Source organism: Fukomys damarensis, unplaced genomic scaffold (assembly GCF_012274545.1).
Source record: "Fukomys damarensis isolate Sample0158 unplaced genomic scaffold, DMR_v1.0_HiC HiC_scaffold_24, whole genome shotgun sequence".
Taxonomy (NCBI): Eukaryota; Metazoa; Chordata; class Mammalia; order Rodentia; family Bathyergidae; genus Fukomys; species Fukomys damarensis.
The window spans coordinates 42,404,264-42,420,189 of NW_022900936.1; the positions used below are offsets into that span (position 1 = coordinate 42,404,264).

Sequence of the window (15,926 nt, forward strand, 5' to 3'; positions counted from 1 at the left end):
TACATATATATAATATATAATGGGTATTCATGTGTGTGATGCAAAATAGGAAAAAACTATATTTCAAAGGCATCTTTTTGTTAAATGTAGTAAGGCCTCTTATTGGATGACCTAAAATTTTGCTGTCCAAGTACTCTGACAAGAGTCTGTTTTTTCATAAGGTAGAGACTAAGGACCTCTCAATGCCTTTGATATGTCTTATATTGTATTATTTATTTATCTTTATTACAGAGTAAAAGACAAACATTTTGTGGCTATTCTGTTATAATTCAAAACCAAAAATAACAAATTAGTTTAAACTTGAGAAATGTATATTCAACCTGTCTCAAATATTATTTTAGAGAGTATTGAACTCCCATGTGAATTTTTTAAAAAGGCAAATAGACATTATTCATCTAAGTAAAACTCTATTGGTTATTTTTTTCATGTATGGAAAATGTCAAGACCTTCTGTCAATTGTCATTTACTAGAAACAAATGGACAAGATGATTGTTCATTGTACCCCTCTACACTAATTGGAAGATATGACCTTTTAATAATGCTTGCTGAATTATTTCTGGATATGCTGTATGTAATATGCAGGAATTTAAAATATGTATTTATTGTAAATTATGGAATTGTAAATTATGGAATAAGCTTGTTCTCCTTTATTTTGCTCTTCTATCAGAGCCCAAAACATAAAGATATATGTATACGTGTGTATTTAGACACTTTATATATTTAAATGGCCATATCAAATTTTAAATGGCTATTTTGAATTTCAGATAATTTCAAAAGTTGTGGTGCACACAAAATAAGATATAAAAGATTTAATACTAAATAGCATATTTCTATAAAATGTTTGGATAAGATTTGTCTAGGTTGAGAAATTTAATCCCTCCTAGAGCTATATTTAATTAATAAAAACTGCAGCTAAAAATATTTTTCCTTTCTACATTTTTTAAACTATGTATTTGTAACTTGACATGAACTTACTTATCATTAATTAGGGAGTTAGCACTATCCATCTTCTCTTACAAAAGGTGAGGAAAATATCTGTGAGAATAAGGAAGTGCAGCACCACATTTTTTTTCAACTTGGTATATCACCATTTAGAGCTTCAATACATACTTTCCACTCAGGTTCCTTACATAGCCTGTTTTCTCTTTTCTGGTTGCAATCACAATATGGTAGAGAGATTAGTATAGTAAAAGGGTGTTCACTGAGCTGCAATCTACCTATTATCTACTTTACTCGAGCAGTAAAGTACTTCAGATTTATTTAAAAGTAGTATTGCCTTCATCTTATAAAAAATCTACTATAATATTATGATGTTCCATGTAAATTTTCATGTGCTGGCATGCTTACAACTTAATAGTGTTATAGAATGCTCAGCTCTCAACATGAGAGATTGTTTGTGGTGAATTGCATTACATATGTCATCTACTTGCTGAAAGAATATGGTGTTTAGCAAAACTACCTGCTGAGCAACATAAAAAGATTTTTGTACAAAGTACAAATTACTAATTACTGTATTTTATTTTTCTATGATTTCCTAAGAGGGGTTATCAGGGTCTTACAGATGGAGTAAGCCTGTTTATTACAATATCTATTAGTAAATAAAAGTTACAGTTCTGGTGGTTGAATCTGAGTCTTGTATTGATGAGCATGATGCATAATGTAGTTTATATTTAGTCTATTAAATCTAGATCCTGTTTAGAACTTTAGTAATTCTGGATGTAAAATCATAGATGTAATTTTTCAAATAACTAATGACATTAAGAAGTAGACACAAGTTCACAAATCACTATAAATATGTAGTACAGATTTTTGCAGTGATTTTCTATTAGCAAAATATTTGTAATATTTCAAATAAATTGTTCAAAGTAGAGGGAATACCCACAAATTGCAGATGATAAAAAGACATAACACCCCATATTTAACTCTTCAAACACAAGCATCAGTGTTCATTTAAAAACTTTCAATAAATTATAAATTGGCAATTTTTTATATTCTTATAAAAGTTGCTGATAACAAAATACATTAAGAGATATTGAATTAATCAGAATGGTACAGCATTCAATGTATCTCGTATTTTCCTACTACAGTTCCAAAACCAGTATGAAATTAAACTCATTAGGAAGTACTTAAAATTCTCTTCTCTGACCTACGTATCTTAAGTAGGTTTTAAAAAAACATATATTATTTTGAAAGCTTATTATTTTCATAATAAAGTGTAATCTAAATATATTGGAAATATGTCATGCTGAGCCCAAAGTCTACTCTTGAAAGCAGTTTCAACTGACAAAGCGGCAAAACAGAAGATTAATGATGGAGTAAACTTTTTTATTTTACTTAAAAAAAATTAAAACCAATGAAATATTTACTTTTTTGGTGAATATTTTGGAGATTGATATTTTCTAGATTATTGAGTAGATTTCATGATAGCTAGTTCATCTCTAACATTAATAGCCCATCACATCATTACACACATAAAAATAACTATTTGCTTAGCTTTTTTGTGTTGTTATTGTCAAAGAATTATCTATATGCCTAAATCAGATGCTGGAGCCACCTATTATATCCTCCGTTTTCAACAAATGTTTTGTACTAGGTTAAAGTAAATGAACTCAAACTAGAGGAGAAAATATAGGAAACGGGAAAAATTAAGTCTATCTAAGAAAGTTTTCTGGAATGTAAAATCTCTGCTTATCCTTTAACACCTACTATATGCTAAACATTTACACGTGTTATCTCTTTAATCTTGAAAATCACTAGATGAAAACGTATCTTTCTGAAGGTGAGGAAGCTGAAGCAAAGAGAGGGGTTAATTGTAGACACAGTAAAGAACAGTATATTTTTATTCTCCATTTATAGAAGATATTTAAATGTCAATAATTTGTATATGCAACTGGCAGTTTTCATTTTGTTTCTGCCTTAAAACAGTTACAGCCCCCCAAAATATTTTTCCACTGTAAAAATAACTACAGTTAGAAATTTGGAAATGCAACAAAAGAAAAAAAAAACTTAGAATTATACATGCACAACCTTTATTCTCATCGTCACTTTGACAAAATTCTCTCGTCTTTTTACACTAGTAGTTTAATAAACCAAATTAATGAATGGACTAAAGAACAAGTAGTGAAGTAAACATAAAACTGTTTAGTTGGAAAGGAAAAATAGTTTTATAGTCATAGGTAATGAAAGAAACATCCTTAAGGAACGTTTACAATCATAGAAGCAATTCATTGAGAGGTAAGGCTGGTGCGTCTGGACAAATAGGCTGGCAAAAAATAGTAGATCTTTAAAATGACTGCAGTTATAGTCTGGCTGTTGGAACAGTAAAAATAAAATATGGGGGAAAGCTTAAATATTTTCAATTTGAGGATCCTTTGTAACTACTATAAAATCCGAGTGCACTTTAAGGTCATGGCTGATTTTTTTGACTTTTAATGCCTATCCTGACCACCAGTCGACTTGATTCTGGAGACTAATCATTCACAAGAGATTATGCCGGGTGGAAATCTTTCAAGAGGTCCAAACAGCAGAGAACCAGGTTCACAAGCACACTTATTTTGCCAAATAATATTTTTTGGCTTTTACTGTATTTTTCATAGATAAAAAAATAATTTATCGACAGATAGTAATTGACAACTTTCTAGACCATTTTCTCGCCCCTCACTATGATAACAGTTTTCCTTCTCCAGGATTCTGACGCCTAGCAGAACCGGGGTACTGCATGTGTAATGCTCAGTTGGGCAACTGCGACGCACACCTTGCCCCAATCGGCACCGCTGCTTCCTGCAGTTATCACCACGTTGCGCCGGTGTCTACCAACTATGCTAGGATTCGGGCTTTCCTGGCTCCACGCACAAGGCGGTCCTCCAGAAGGCCTAAGAACTTGGGACGACCCGCGTAGAGAAACCGACTCCCAGCGAAAGCTGGCGCCAGATGCTACCCAGCAGGCTGTGCGAATGCCTACAACTCCCATCATACTCCACGGGTGACTACGCAAATACTCGCAGAATAATCGACAGCTCGTCTTGTCACCTGTGCTCACGTTCTCCGTAACAGTGTTCCCTGGAGTCTCTATGGCTCTTTTCCAGAGCCTTGCAACCCCAGAAATAAAAGCACAATCAGCTGAATCGCCAGGCTTTCCGAAAAGGTGTGGCTTCAGGACCGGAAGAAGCTCCTGTTGCCAAGGGAACACCGCGCGCCACAGCGCCTGCTCCGCAGCAACTGATGCTTCGGCTGAGGCCGAAGCTGCCAGTTCCCCTAACTTGTAGAGGCGGCTCTGCGCTGGGCAAGGAATCTTTCCTATGGAGGCGTAGAGAAGAAGGCTGAGGCACCACTTTCCAATCCCACTGGCGGGAAAGACTGAGTGCATACATTCCGGTTCCTTACCTACTCTTGGGCCCTCCGTACTGTCCTCGAAGTTCAGGTATAGCCCTATTTCTTCAAGTTTTATAACCAGAGGTCACCTCCCTGTCAGTTTTAGAATTCCTTTTTATGTTTCCTACGTTTTGAACCCCACGCGAGTAGTTGTTTCTAATGTATGAAAGGTGGAAAAAGAAAATTTAATTTTTGTGGTGAGTACTAGCGACCCTAAAATATGCATCGAATTGTTGTGAACGAATGTTGCTTGCTTAGTTGGTTGGTTAATTTTAACAGTGCCCGGTTTGGGCCTTTGTAAAATATGGAAAATGCAGAAATTGAAATTTAATTATCAGAAACTGAATGTCGAGTAATGTTTACATGAGGTAGTAACGTATCCACAAATATGTTTAAAATTTACAAAGTGTCCTTCATGGGTGTTCTTTTTCGGTTCCCATCTCAGTGTGCAGTTTACCTTTCTAGCTTACAGCTCTAAATAATATCCTAATTCTTCTGGGCTTTTCTGGCAACGTGTAGGAAGCTGGTTCTCAGATAGCAGCCTGGAAAATTGGCTGGTGTGTAAATGAGTAACTGAAAAGGTAGATTGGGTTGAGATTTTGAATAACTTAGTATCTATGCAAGACCAGTCATTGAAGAACACTGTCAACTCATAAAGTCACACAACTCGTAGCAGGGTTAATACTTAAACCAAAGTAATCTTGATTCAAGCACAGGAACTGTGCATTATAGAACATTTTCCTCAGTTGTCTTAATTCTGCCAGTGTCATAAGGTACATAAAGATACATAAAGGAAGATTTTAAACTGAAGGCATATTTTGTCCCTAAACCATTCAGTAGTGGTGCTCTACTTACTGGCTTATGCTATCTAGTTGCAGTATCAAGTTTGTACCTTTTTCTCGAACCAGGATTATAAGTTTCTTTTAAAAATTTAAGTTTCACTGCAGTTTTGAAGTAAAACAACTTGGAACATCAAAATTTGCTAAGTATATTTTGTGACATCTGCTGCCTGTATTAACTGCTTGTTGTCCAACTCTGAATCCCACTTATTTCCTGTGTTCAGAATTGTGATTATCAAAATATCCACTGATCTCATTTCTCATTGATTTGTTAGTTTCTCTCAATCTCGGGTGTTTTTGTTTGTTTGTTTTTGTTATATGGACCAATCTCAGAGAGTTTATAATTAGCCTTTGGAAAACCTTGTTCTTGTCCAAGATCTTACCTTCTCTAAATTTAAACTGAAGGGAATGGAAAGAGGAGAAAGGGAAAAAAATTAGACATGATCTATCCTTGTATTTCTCCAGAATTACCAACATTTTCATGGCATATTTTCCCTTCGTTTAAAAAAATAATTTATTATAAATATTAATTTAATAGAAATATTAATATTACAGGTTTCTAGACTACTTTCTTTGTTTTTTAAAACTAAGTAAAATCTTCTATAAAAAGCATGCAAACTGTAAGAAATCACTCATAGTTTGAAAAAAACACTCATAAGAGGACATTACATTTTCATATGAAGAAATATATTGTAATTGTATGTGAATTAAAAGTGTAGTACTGATCTAGGGATAGACGGATCAATAAAAGAGTAAATCTGCTCATCCAAATTATGTGCAGTTAAAAAACTTCCCAAAATGTTTTCCATAAATAAATACTCATCTAAAATTACTGCTATCTTAATGCATCTCCTATAGATTTGCAATGAATTTTAGTATATTAAGGAGTCTGAGGAGTATTACTCTATAGGAACCTGTTCAAATTTATAAAGTCCCAAATTTTCCAAACTTGCATGACCTTGAAATGCTTCTGAAGATACTTATTAAGATCATCTTCCAAAGAATGCTATTAGGAATATCCAGTGATAGAGAATCTACTAACAGACCCAACGTGTAGGAAGCTAGAAGGTTAAAAAAAATAAGAAAAAAATTAACTAGTAAGGGGGTAATGGTAGGAAGGAAAGTGATAACAACAGCAACAACAACAACAATAAAGACCATATAATTTCAGGCAAATAAAAATTTAAAGTATAAAGACTGAAACTTTAAAAAGACAAAACAGTATTGGCTAATAGGTTGAAAATATTGAGGAGGAAAATTTTTCTGAACCTAACAATGAAAAAAAATGAAATTTTGTAGATATCATTAAATAAATTTTAAAACTTCTGTATGGCACAAAACAACATAAATAAGAATAAAATATAATTTTAACTGATTAAAACTATTTGCAATAATTTGATATGGAAAGGTCTCTTAGATATCAATAGTAGAAAGAGCCCAGTAGAAAAATAGGCACTGGCATATAGCAGATAATTCATGAAACAAGAAATGTTAATGGAATTAAATTCTGAAATGTTCAACTTTATAGTAGTGAAACAAATGCAAATTTAACTAATACTACAGTGCCACGTTTTTCTTTTCAGATTAGCAGATATTGAAAAATTTAATGATACCCAGTGTTGGTAAGAAAACAGAAGAATTGAAATCCTCACCTGCTGTTGGTAAGTGTTCATAGAAGTTTCTGAAAGACAGTGCCACAGTATCTATCAAAACATAAATAATATTACATTTTGACCCAGTAATTCTACCTGTAGAAATATATTTCTAAGTAAATGTGTAAACAAAGATGTTTACAATTAACAATTTGCCTTTTTTTTTGTACTGAAGCTTTAACTCAGGACCTTGAGCTTGTGAAGCAGGTGGCAGAATCACTGACCCACTAAATCCCTGGCCCTAGGCATATTTATTCTTTTCTTTTTGGTACTGGAGATTGAACTTGGGACCTTGCACTTGTGAGACAGGTGCCTGGGCATATTTCTTAAAGGATCAGTTTTCCAAGTGTGACCCATGGAGTTTTTCTGTTTGAGTATATATATTACAAATATTTGTTAAGTATGTACTCTGAGTAAAATACTGGAAGTATAGATATAACTAAGATAGTGTTGGGGTACAGTGTGGCATTTTGGAATGTTGAGTTCCTGGAATTGAAATGGCCGCTAAAAGCGAACTCTTGAAAGGGACTCTGAAGCAAACTCTCTCTGATCTTCTGCCCTTCTCTCTCCTGCCTGTTTTGCTCCCCTGAAAAGAGTTATAGAAATCAGAATTCCTCTTTCCCATGACAAGTCAGGGAAACTAGAACCCTCTGTCCCAAAGTAAACATAAACCCTAGAAAGGTTGCTCTGCCTTCTCTTTTCTCCCTGGAAGATTCTCATTCAGGGAGGTCCTGCTCCATAGATAAGAAAATAGATTGCTCACAGAGAGATCAAGAAGACCCTGCACAGACAGGCTTTACCATTAGATCGTGCCCTGTGTCCAGTCACATGTCTACAGTCTGTCCATTTTTCATCAAATCTGTGCATTAAAATAGAGTAGTTTCACAGATTGGGTCTTTTTCTGAGGGTTCCTATGTCATTAAAACTTACATTTATTATGCTTTTCTCATTGAAAAAAACTGCATGTACTTTATTCTGTAAGCTAGTAGTTCTTAATGGGAACTGCATATCAAAAAAAGTGTGTAAGTTTTAAAACTGATAATATACTGAACTATGAATATCCTACAGATACTGTGGTCCTATTCTCAGAAATTCTGATTTCAACAGTTGATTCCAGAATGCAACTAGGGTTGAAAATTATGACCATGAGAGTAGGAAGCTATAGAGAAATTTCTGTGTCCCATTCTGATGTTAGAACATGGTAAATAAATGGGAGTGGCTTGAATTATTTTTTATTTCCTTCATTTATACATAGAACTTATAAAAGGAAAATTATGATTACTAGAACTTGAAATGTATATAGGCTACATTGTAGTTCCTTTTATAAATCAATTTCCATAAATATGATAATATTCTTTAGAAAAACTATTTGAAATTGTATATCCCAAAATATTTCAGTAATGTATTTAACAATCCACAGAAAAAGGATGGAAAGACAAAATAAAAGATACTATGAAAAATGAACATTAAAGCACCAGCCTTTTAGCAATCAGTGCTTTATAATAAATGCCCAGAAGAGGAACATATGAGAAGTATTTACACGTCTTAAAATATATTCAGAATTCTTTGGAAAATGAAAAACAAGAAGTACATATTTTTTATGTTGGAAGATTAATTTAAAACAGAGCATCCAGAATCAGCTGAAATTCAAAGAAATATTTTGAATGGGGGTTTGAATTTTTATTATGAAGAGAAATATTGATTCCTTTGGCTCAAATACAAGTACCTGAAGTCAAGCCCATCCCCTGGATAAGAGCAAGATGGCTATATTATAGGCCCCACCCACTAGTGAGGTACAACACCCTGTCTTTTCTGCTTTTCAGTTTTGAAACATACCTGCAATGATGTCCCAAGGAACCTTAGCAAAAGGTCAATTAACAGCCTCCTTTGATATGCAGTTTTCTTGAAAGCTTCCTCTAAGTTAAGTTGGTATAGTCTTATATCCTTCAAAGTCTAGCGTTGCCCAGGATGTTAGAGAATAAAAGATACAAAAGGAGGTATCAGATGATACATTTATAGAACCTTGGATGAATATGATAATAAATCAATTAAGTGAGATTAATATTTAGAGAACTTTTAAAATAAAGATTCAGAAAGTAATGAGAAATATTTAGTACACAGTTGTATTTTAGCAGCACCTCTACCACTTGATGGTTGGCAAAACTGATGTTTTCCTTTTCTTGTCATTTAGTACTATTTAATGGGGAGGGAGAAGATGGAGCCAAGCAAGCTTCTTTAAAAATTTTTATTTGGAAACCTGAAATATAAATGTAATAGTGCTATAGATGGATATGAATAGCTATAAAGTTACAACATAGCATTTTTAATTGACTTCAAAATACAGATTTTCCCCCCTAGAAATAGACACAGTGGAGCAAAGAATAGGAAGAGGATAAAAAAGTGACTTTTGCAGTATTTGTGAAAACTTAATTATAATCTGAAATTGGCATTAATTTCCTGTCCATACTAGTATTATATCTCTTTAAAAATAGCAAATGTTTGAGATAAGTCACAGTTAGGAAAATAGATATCTAGTAAAGGTTAATACAGTTGTCCATGTGTATGTTCATTATTCCCAGATGGATTTATGGTAACTTGCCAAGATGTATGTCAAAGATAGGGGGAAATGAGGATTAAAATACATCAAGATTCTTTACTTCTTCAGATAGCAAACCCTACCCAAACTGGAAGTAACCAAGCAAGCAAATAAAAACAGTGGGTTTTTTTTTCATAACTTCATATTATGGAAAAATATGACAATGGTCTGACTTCAGATAAAGTTTTAGGTAACTAAAATCTCAGTTTTTTCTCTGCTACTCTCATCTGCCTTCTACTTTCTGATCTTCAGCATCAGATTCTACAAGAACCCCATTGCTTGTATATTGTTCCAAATCTCAGAAAGGTTGCTACCTACTTCATAGATATTTGAAGTGCTTTAGTTGACAGACTTCACATGATATTGAGGCTAACCACATTTTTTTCTTAAATATTATAAATGAAGTGAGAAGTGGGGTTGTTTCAAGGGCATTGTTCTATACAGACAGGGGTCATAGGCTGCCACTGTGTATGTCAGTTAAGGCTTCTTTCTGATAATCAGCTTATGCTGTTTACTAAGTGCAAAGCTACATTGACATAGTTTTTAAGAGTATTATTGTGGGTCTTTAAATTATTAAATTTTTGTACACATACCAATACTTTCATACTTAAGATACCTTTGGATAATACACCTTTTTTATTTTCCTGCAGCTGTTTTGTAAATATTTGAATCACATTATGGGATTGTTAGACAGACTTTCAGGCTTGCTTGGTCTGAGGAAGAAGGAGGTTCATGTTTTGTGCCTTGGGCTAGATAACAGTGGCAAAACAACGATCATTAACAAACTGAAGCCTTCCAATGTAAGTATCTTTGTTAGATGTTTCATGTATTTTTTGCTACTCGGGAAAGTTAATATGCAGACTTACTTTGCTTGATAATCATATTATGAAATGTTTTATGAAATGCTTTTGTTCTTGTAGTACTTTAAAATAATAATCAGTGAGGTATGATTTGCAGTATATAAGATAGGTATATGAATCTTAATTATTTTTTTCAGCTTTAATTGAGTTTATTGGTACATTTTAGGGATAGAGTACAGTTACATTCATTGTTGGGATCTTGTACCTCTACATGACAAGTCTTGATTCTCATTTTTTCCCCTTACCCCTGCCCTCCCTTCACCCCCTCCTCCCCTCCCCATCTACAAACACTTTATTTTCATCTTTTCATTATCTCACATTTTTTTCTTTTCCCTTATTACCCTTCCCCTACCCATCCCACCTTCCCTACACCTTTAGCGCCTTTCTTCCCATTTCTAAATGTCAGTAATCTTATTAGGATCTTATGTATTATTGCAGATTATTCACACCAGGGAAACTATTTGGTATTTACACATGTGTGACTTATTTATTTCACTTAGGAGTATATCTTCAATATGTATCCATTTTCCTATGGAATCTTAATTATTAACTTAGTTATTCTTTTTATTTTTATTTTTTCCTAAAGAGCTTTACAAATTTGTCGTTTACTTTAGGTTGCATGTCTTCCATTTAGTTTCCTCTTTAGAATAGGATCAATACAAAAGGAAAGGTGAATTAAGTTCTAGGGATAATTAGACAGTTTTACTCTATCAATAGTAGTAGGCAGAATGATTTTAAATAGTAGGTGTATGAAGATAATATGTCTGACTGAAATGGATATAAAACTAGCACATCCAATACATGATGCATAAGCTAGAGCTGGGTTCTTGCTCCATATAAAAAAAGCTCACATCTGGGGAGAAAGGAACCCTCCTCCATTGTTGGTGGGAGTGCAGACTAGTGCAACCACTATGGAAATCAATATGGAGATACCTCAAAGAGCTTGGACTGGAGGTTCCATTTGACCCAGCCATCCCTCTGTTGGGTATCTTTCCAAGAGAACTAAAAGAATCATATCACAGAGAAGTATGTGCACCCATGTTTATAGCGGCACAGTTTGTAATAGCTAAATCTTGGAAACAACCTATTTGCCCATCCGTTGGAAACTGGATAAAGAAGTTGTGGTTTTTCTATAAAATGGAATATTACTCAGCCATAAAGAGCGAGAGAATAGATTCATTCATAGGAAAATGGATACATATTGAAGATATACTCCTAAGTGAAATAAATAAGTCCCACATGTGTAAATACCAAATAGTTTCCCTGGTGTGAATATTCTGCAACAATGCATAAGACTCTAATAAGATTACTGACATTTAGAAATGGGAGGAAAGGAGCTAAAGGTGTAGGGAAGGTGTGATACGTAGGGGAAGAACAGAAAGGGAAAAGAAAAAAATGTGAGAGAATGAAAAGATGAAAATAAAGTGTTTGTAGATGGGGAGGGGAGGAGAGGGTGAAGGGAGGACAGAGGTAAGGGGAAAAAAATGAGAATCAAGACTTGCCATGTAAAGGTACATGATCCCAACAATGAATGTAACTGTACTGTATCCCTAAATGTACCAATAAACTCAATTAAAAAAAAAAAAGCTCACATAACAGTGTTTTCTTATTTTCTGATATCACTTCCTGACCCTTAATCTTGATGCAACTATCCTGTCTCAGATAGATAGAGCAGAGTAGTTGATAATAATAAACAAAAAGAATTACTTGAATCAGACATCATAAGGACTGTCAGAACTCTGTCACTCAGCTATGTATAACAGTTACCTCCTTCCTATTTTAAACACAAGAAGAGTCAAGTGTGAGCTTTTGTCCACATTAACACTTGATTTCTAATAAATTCAGTACATCAATTGTAAAAATGTACAATTAGGCAGTGCCTATTAGGAAATGCCTTACAAAATACACCTCTCATTTTATAGAACAATTGTCTAATTTTTTTGTAGATAAGATCAATTTCTAGATAACTAGTTATTTCCTGGACTCAGACTAGTATTTAATATTAAGTTGTCTTAATGTTTATTGTTAATATACTGAGATTGGTGATATTTCTAAACTCATGACTAGAAAAAGGAGAGCATTTTAATCTGATCACTCTTTTTAGGAATTTAGTTTCAGCTATCATTTTTTTAGAGATATACTGTTGTTTAAAATTCTAATTTTCCTCTACTTCCCAGAAATATGAAATTGTTTTGCATATTTATTTTATAAATTACTTATTAAATTTCTCCTCAGCATATGAGACCACTTCACTTGTTAAGTATTGAATCGTGAATAACCTGGAATAATGTTTGACACTTAAGTATATATTTTAGATTAATAGATTGACAGATGAGTTTTTTTATGTTTAGTTTTGATCAGGGGATTTTGAATGATAGCAACAAGGTTATACTTTTTAACAGTCGTAATGAAACAAACCAAATAAGATCACTCTTGAGAATCTTGTTTTATTTCTCTTGTTGATCTATCCCTAGATTGTCTCAGATGGTGCATTCCTACACTCTTTACTTGTTTATATCCTTCCTTGTCCAACTTTGAGAATGACCGAATAGGTTTGTTCCTAGATAGAACAAAAGAAAGTAATTGTTAGTCTATCTTTGGGACACTTCAGAGGAATATTAGTTTCACATGAATCTGAAAGTACACATATGTTTTCTTCTGATTAATTTGTGGAGTTTCTATTTTTTTCTAATTATTTTCACTAGAACTTTGAGGAGAAGAAAAGTTGATGAATTTTATTCCTGTGAGTAGAACAAGAAGTTAAAAGGAAGTTTGTAGAGAAGCTGAAATCTTAATGACAGGAAATAATCTTTTTCAAACAAATAATAAAGATATTTTTGGAAAAATACTAAGGCAACTCATAGAATAGATAGAAGGGAAAGCCGAATAGACAACTTTCAGAAAGGGAAAGGCAAAATCAGGATGCCTCTTTAGGGAGACCCTCTTCACTAACACATTACTCTTAAGATGAACAAGTTCGGGCCAGGGATTTAGCTCAGTTGTGCCACTGCCTGCCTTGAAAGCACAAGGTTCTGAGTTCGATTCCCTGGTACTGAAAAAAAAAAAACAGATGAACAAGCTCTAGTGTCTTCTCAGTCTCTGTCTTTCTATTTGAATTTAAAATGCTCAGAAATGGACTACCAGATAGCAAACAGTTATGTGAGGCAAAATTTCCCCTCTACTTCTCCCATTTGGACATAAAAGTGACAAGGAAAACTGAAGGATTTTTTTGAAGTTAAATTTGTAGCAGTTTGGAAAAAACTGGGGATACCACTGACTAAAATCAGTGAGAGTATTATTATAATAATAGTAAACACCTGATTATTTATGGACATTGTTTAATAATATATATCACATTTAAGAAAACTTAGGCTAAAATATTAGAGCCAATTATAATAATTAGGAGGCTAATGTAATGTTCAGCAATGAATGATAAGGGCCAGAACTAAGATACTGAAACAGAACCAATAAAGCTTAAAGAATGGTTATAAATGATATGTAAAAAAAGGGAGGAATCAAAAATACCTAACTTCAGAGTACTTGAATATATATCACATTTAAGAAAACTTAGGCTAAAATATTAGAGCCAATTATAATAATTAGGAGGCTAATGTAATGTTCAGCAATGAATGATAAGGGCCAGAACTAAGATACTGAAACAGAACCAATAAAGCTTAAAGAATGGTTATAAATGATATGTAAAAAAAGGGAGGAATCAAAAATACCTAACTTCAGAGTACTTGAATTTGAAATTAGATACATTTTATTCAATTGGATGGATAGTTTTGATGATGAAAGTGCTAAGAGTATTTGATTAGTTAGGTTGTCAGTTTAATTGCCCTTTAGACTTTTCGACAGATGTGTTCGCTCTCTCCTTTTTTTTTTTTTTTTTTTTTTGCGGTAACTGGGATTGAACTCATGATCTTGGGCAGGCATGGTGCCACTAAGCTAAATCGTCCACCCAACAGGTGTCTGTGCTCTTGCTGCCTTTCAATATTCTCCAAGCAGAACTCCCTGCTAGAACTTACATCAACGTATACTTCTCTTTTACTTATCAGTACTCTGTAGCTATACAGGCTTACTTTTCCTGGGAGGCAAGTTCCTTCCTGGCAGAGAATCATTGCACTGGCTACTTCCTCTGACTGATGTACTTTGCCAAGAACTTGTCATAGCTTGTTCCTTTCCTCTTTTCATCCCTGGGTGATGTCATCTTATCAGATCAGCTTTTCCTAAGCACTCTTCTCCCATGCCACCATACCAGTTCTGTTCTGCCATACTGTATTCAACCATTTCTTTGTATTTATCACTGCTCCAAATTGCATTAACTTGTAACACTTAATTTTGTTAAGCTGTTGATTGTTTTTTATTTTCTCTAAGTAATTAACTCCTAGGGAGCTGGGACCATACAGACATAAGGGAAGCCCCAAACATGAATAAATGCAGCAACTATGTGTTGAAAGTTTAGAAAGTCCTACAAATGGGACTAGAGGCATAGCTCAGGTGAAGTGCTTGCCTAACATTCACAAAGCCCTGGTTCAGTACCCAGCACCACAAAAACAAAAACCCCCAGAAAATTATATATATGGACTCGAAGTAAAGACTTTTAAGTTGTTGGTTACTGCTTACTATAACACAATGTAAATTAAGATCTACATGCTATACAGATTCATTATTAGTAAACATTAGACTTCTAAAAAGAACTTACAGTTATCCTATTGCAAAGATTTTAATTTTGCTTAACCCTGTCATTTCCTTAGTGGTATATTTTAGAAATGGAAAATCTGGATGCTTTTTGTTAACTTGAGGAAAAATTCATCTTTGATAATGACAAATTTCTAAACTTTGTCTTTTCTCTTGAAGGCTCAGTCTCAAGATATAGTTCCAACTATTGGATTCAGCATAGAGAAGTTCAAGTCATCCAGGTAATCTACATTATCCCTGTGACTAAGAAGTTGTGGCTAAAAAAATGACAATATTAGATATACCTGATCAATCCTACTTTTACTAAAAGTAACATTTTTGTACCACTACCTTTATTTTTTAGAACTTACCATTCAGACATACTCTGATCCCCTCATTTGCAAAGAAAACATCTTTTTTCTATATGTTACACATTGCAAAATCATATTTTTATCAAGAAGTTCATTTGAGAGAAGTTTTTCTTGAAAAAAATGGCCTACAATGATTATTGTATGACAATGATGATTTGATTAAAAACAATTTAAAGTATTAAGTAAGAGTTATTTTTGGCCTTCTTTTTTTCCCGTCTAGTTTGTCTTTTACAGTGTTTGATATGTCAGGTCAAGGAAGATACAGAAATCTATGGGAACACTATTATAAGTAAGTATGTTTGTGAATATTGCTTAACTAGATAATCATATTTTAGTAAAATTTAATGGTTGGAAATCCAAGTGATCATATGAACTGTGGCATAAGAATGTTTATTTTTCAGGATAAATATTCATGTTCTTTTTACCTTTAGAAAGTGTCCTAAGACTAGGACTATTGGGCAAAGCTTTATATACATAGAAGAATGTCTATTAACATTGTTTGTAATAACATTTTTAATGTCTTATTTTGTCAAGAAAACCATCCATAATAGACAAGT

The 15,926-nt window shown here is 33.4% G+C and overlaps 1 protein-coding gene and 1 long non-coding RNA gene across 4 annotated transcripts in view; one reads left to right on the plus strand and one right to left on the minus strand.

Annotated features, from left to right (window-relative positions):
- LOC104876525 overlaps positions 1-3,927 on the minus strand; it is a 47,448-nt gene extending 43,521 nt beyond the window's left edge. For both annotated transcript variants that reach the window (XR_004518775.1, XR_004518776.1), the window contains exon 1: positions 3,755-3,927. This is a non-coding gene — a long non-coding RNA (uncharacterized LOC104876525). The remainder of the gene's footprint in view (positions 1-3,754) is intronic.
- A 41-nt stretch (positions 3,928-3,968) lies between these two features.
- Arl6 (ADP ribosylation factor like GTPase 6) overlaps positions 3,969-15,926 on the plus strand; it is a 29,878-nt gene continuing 17,920 nt past the window's right edge. The window contains exons 1-5 of one of the 2 annotated variants that reach the window (XM_010644644.3): positions 3,969-4,420; positions 6,794-6,871; positions 10,109-10,258; positions 15,179-15,240; positions 15,590-15,658. In XM_010644644.3, coding sequence (XP_010642946.1) covers positions 10,136-10,258; positions 15,179-15,240; positions 15,590-15,658 — 254 coding nt within the window. In that variant the 5' untranslated portion in view covers positions 3,969-4,420; positions 6,794-6,871; positions 10,109-10,135. The remainder of the gene's footprint in view (positions 4,421-6,793; positions 6,872-10,108; positions 10,259-15,178; positions 15,241-15,589; positions 15,659-15,926) is intronic. The other variant, XM_010644637.3, reaches the window with a different exon arrangement.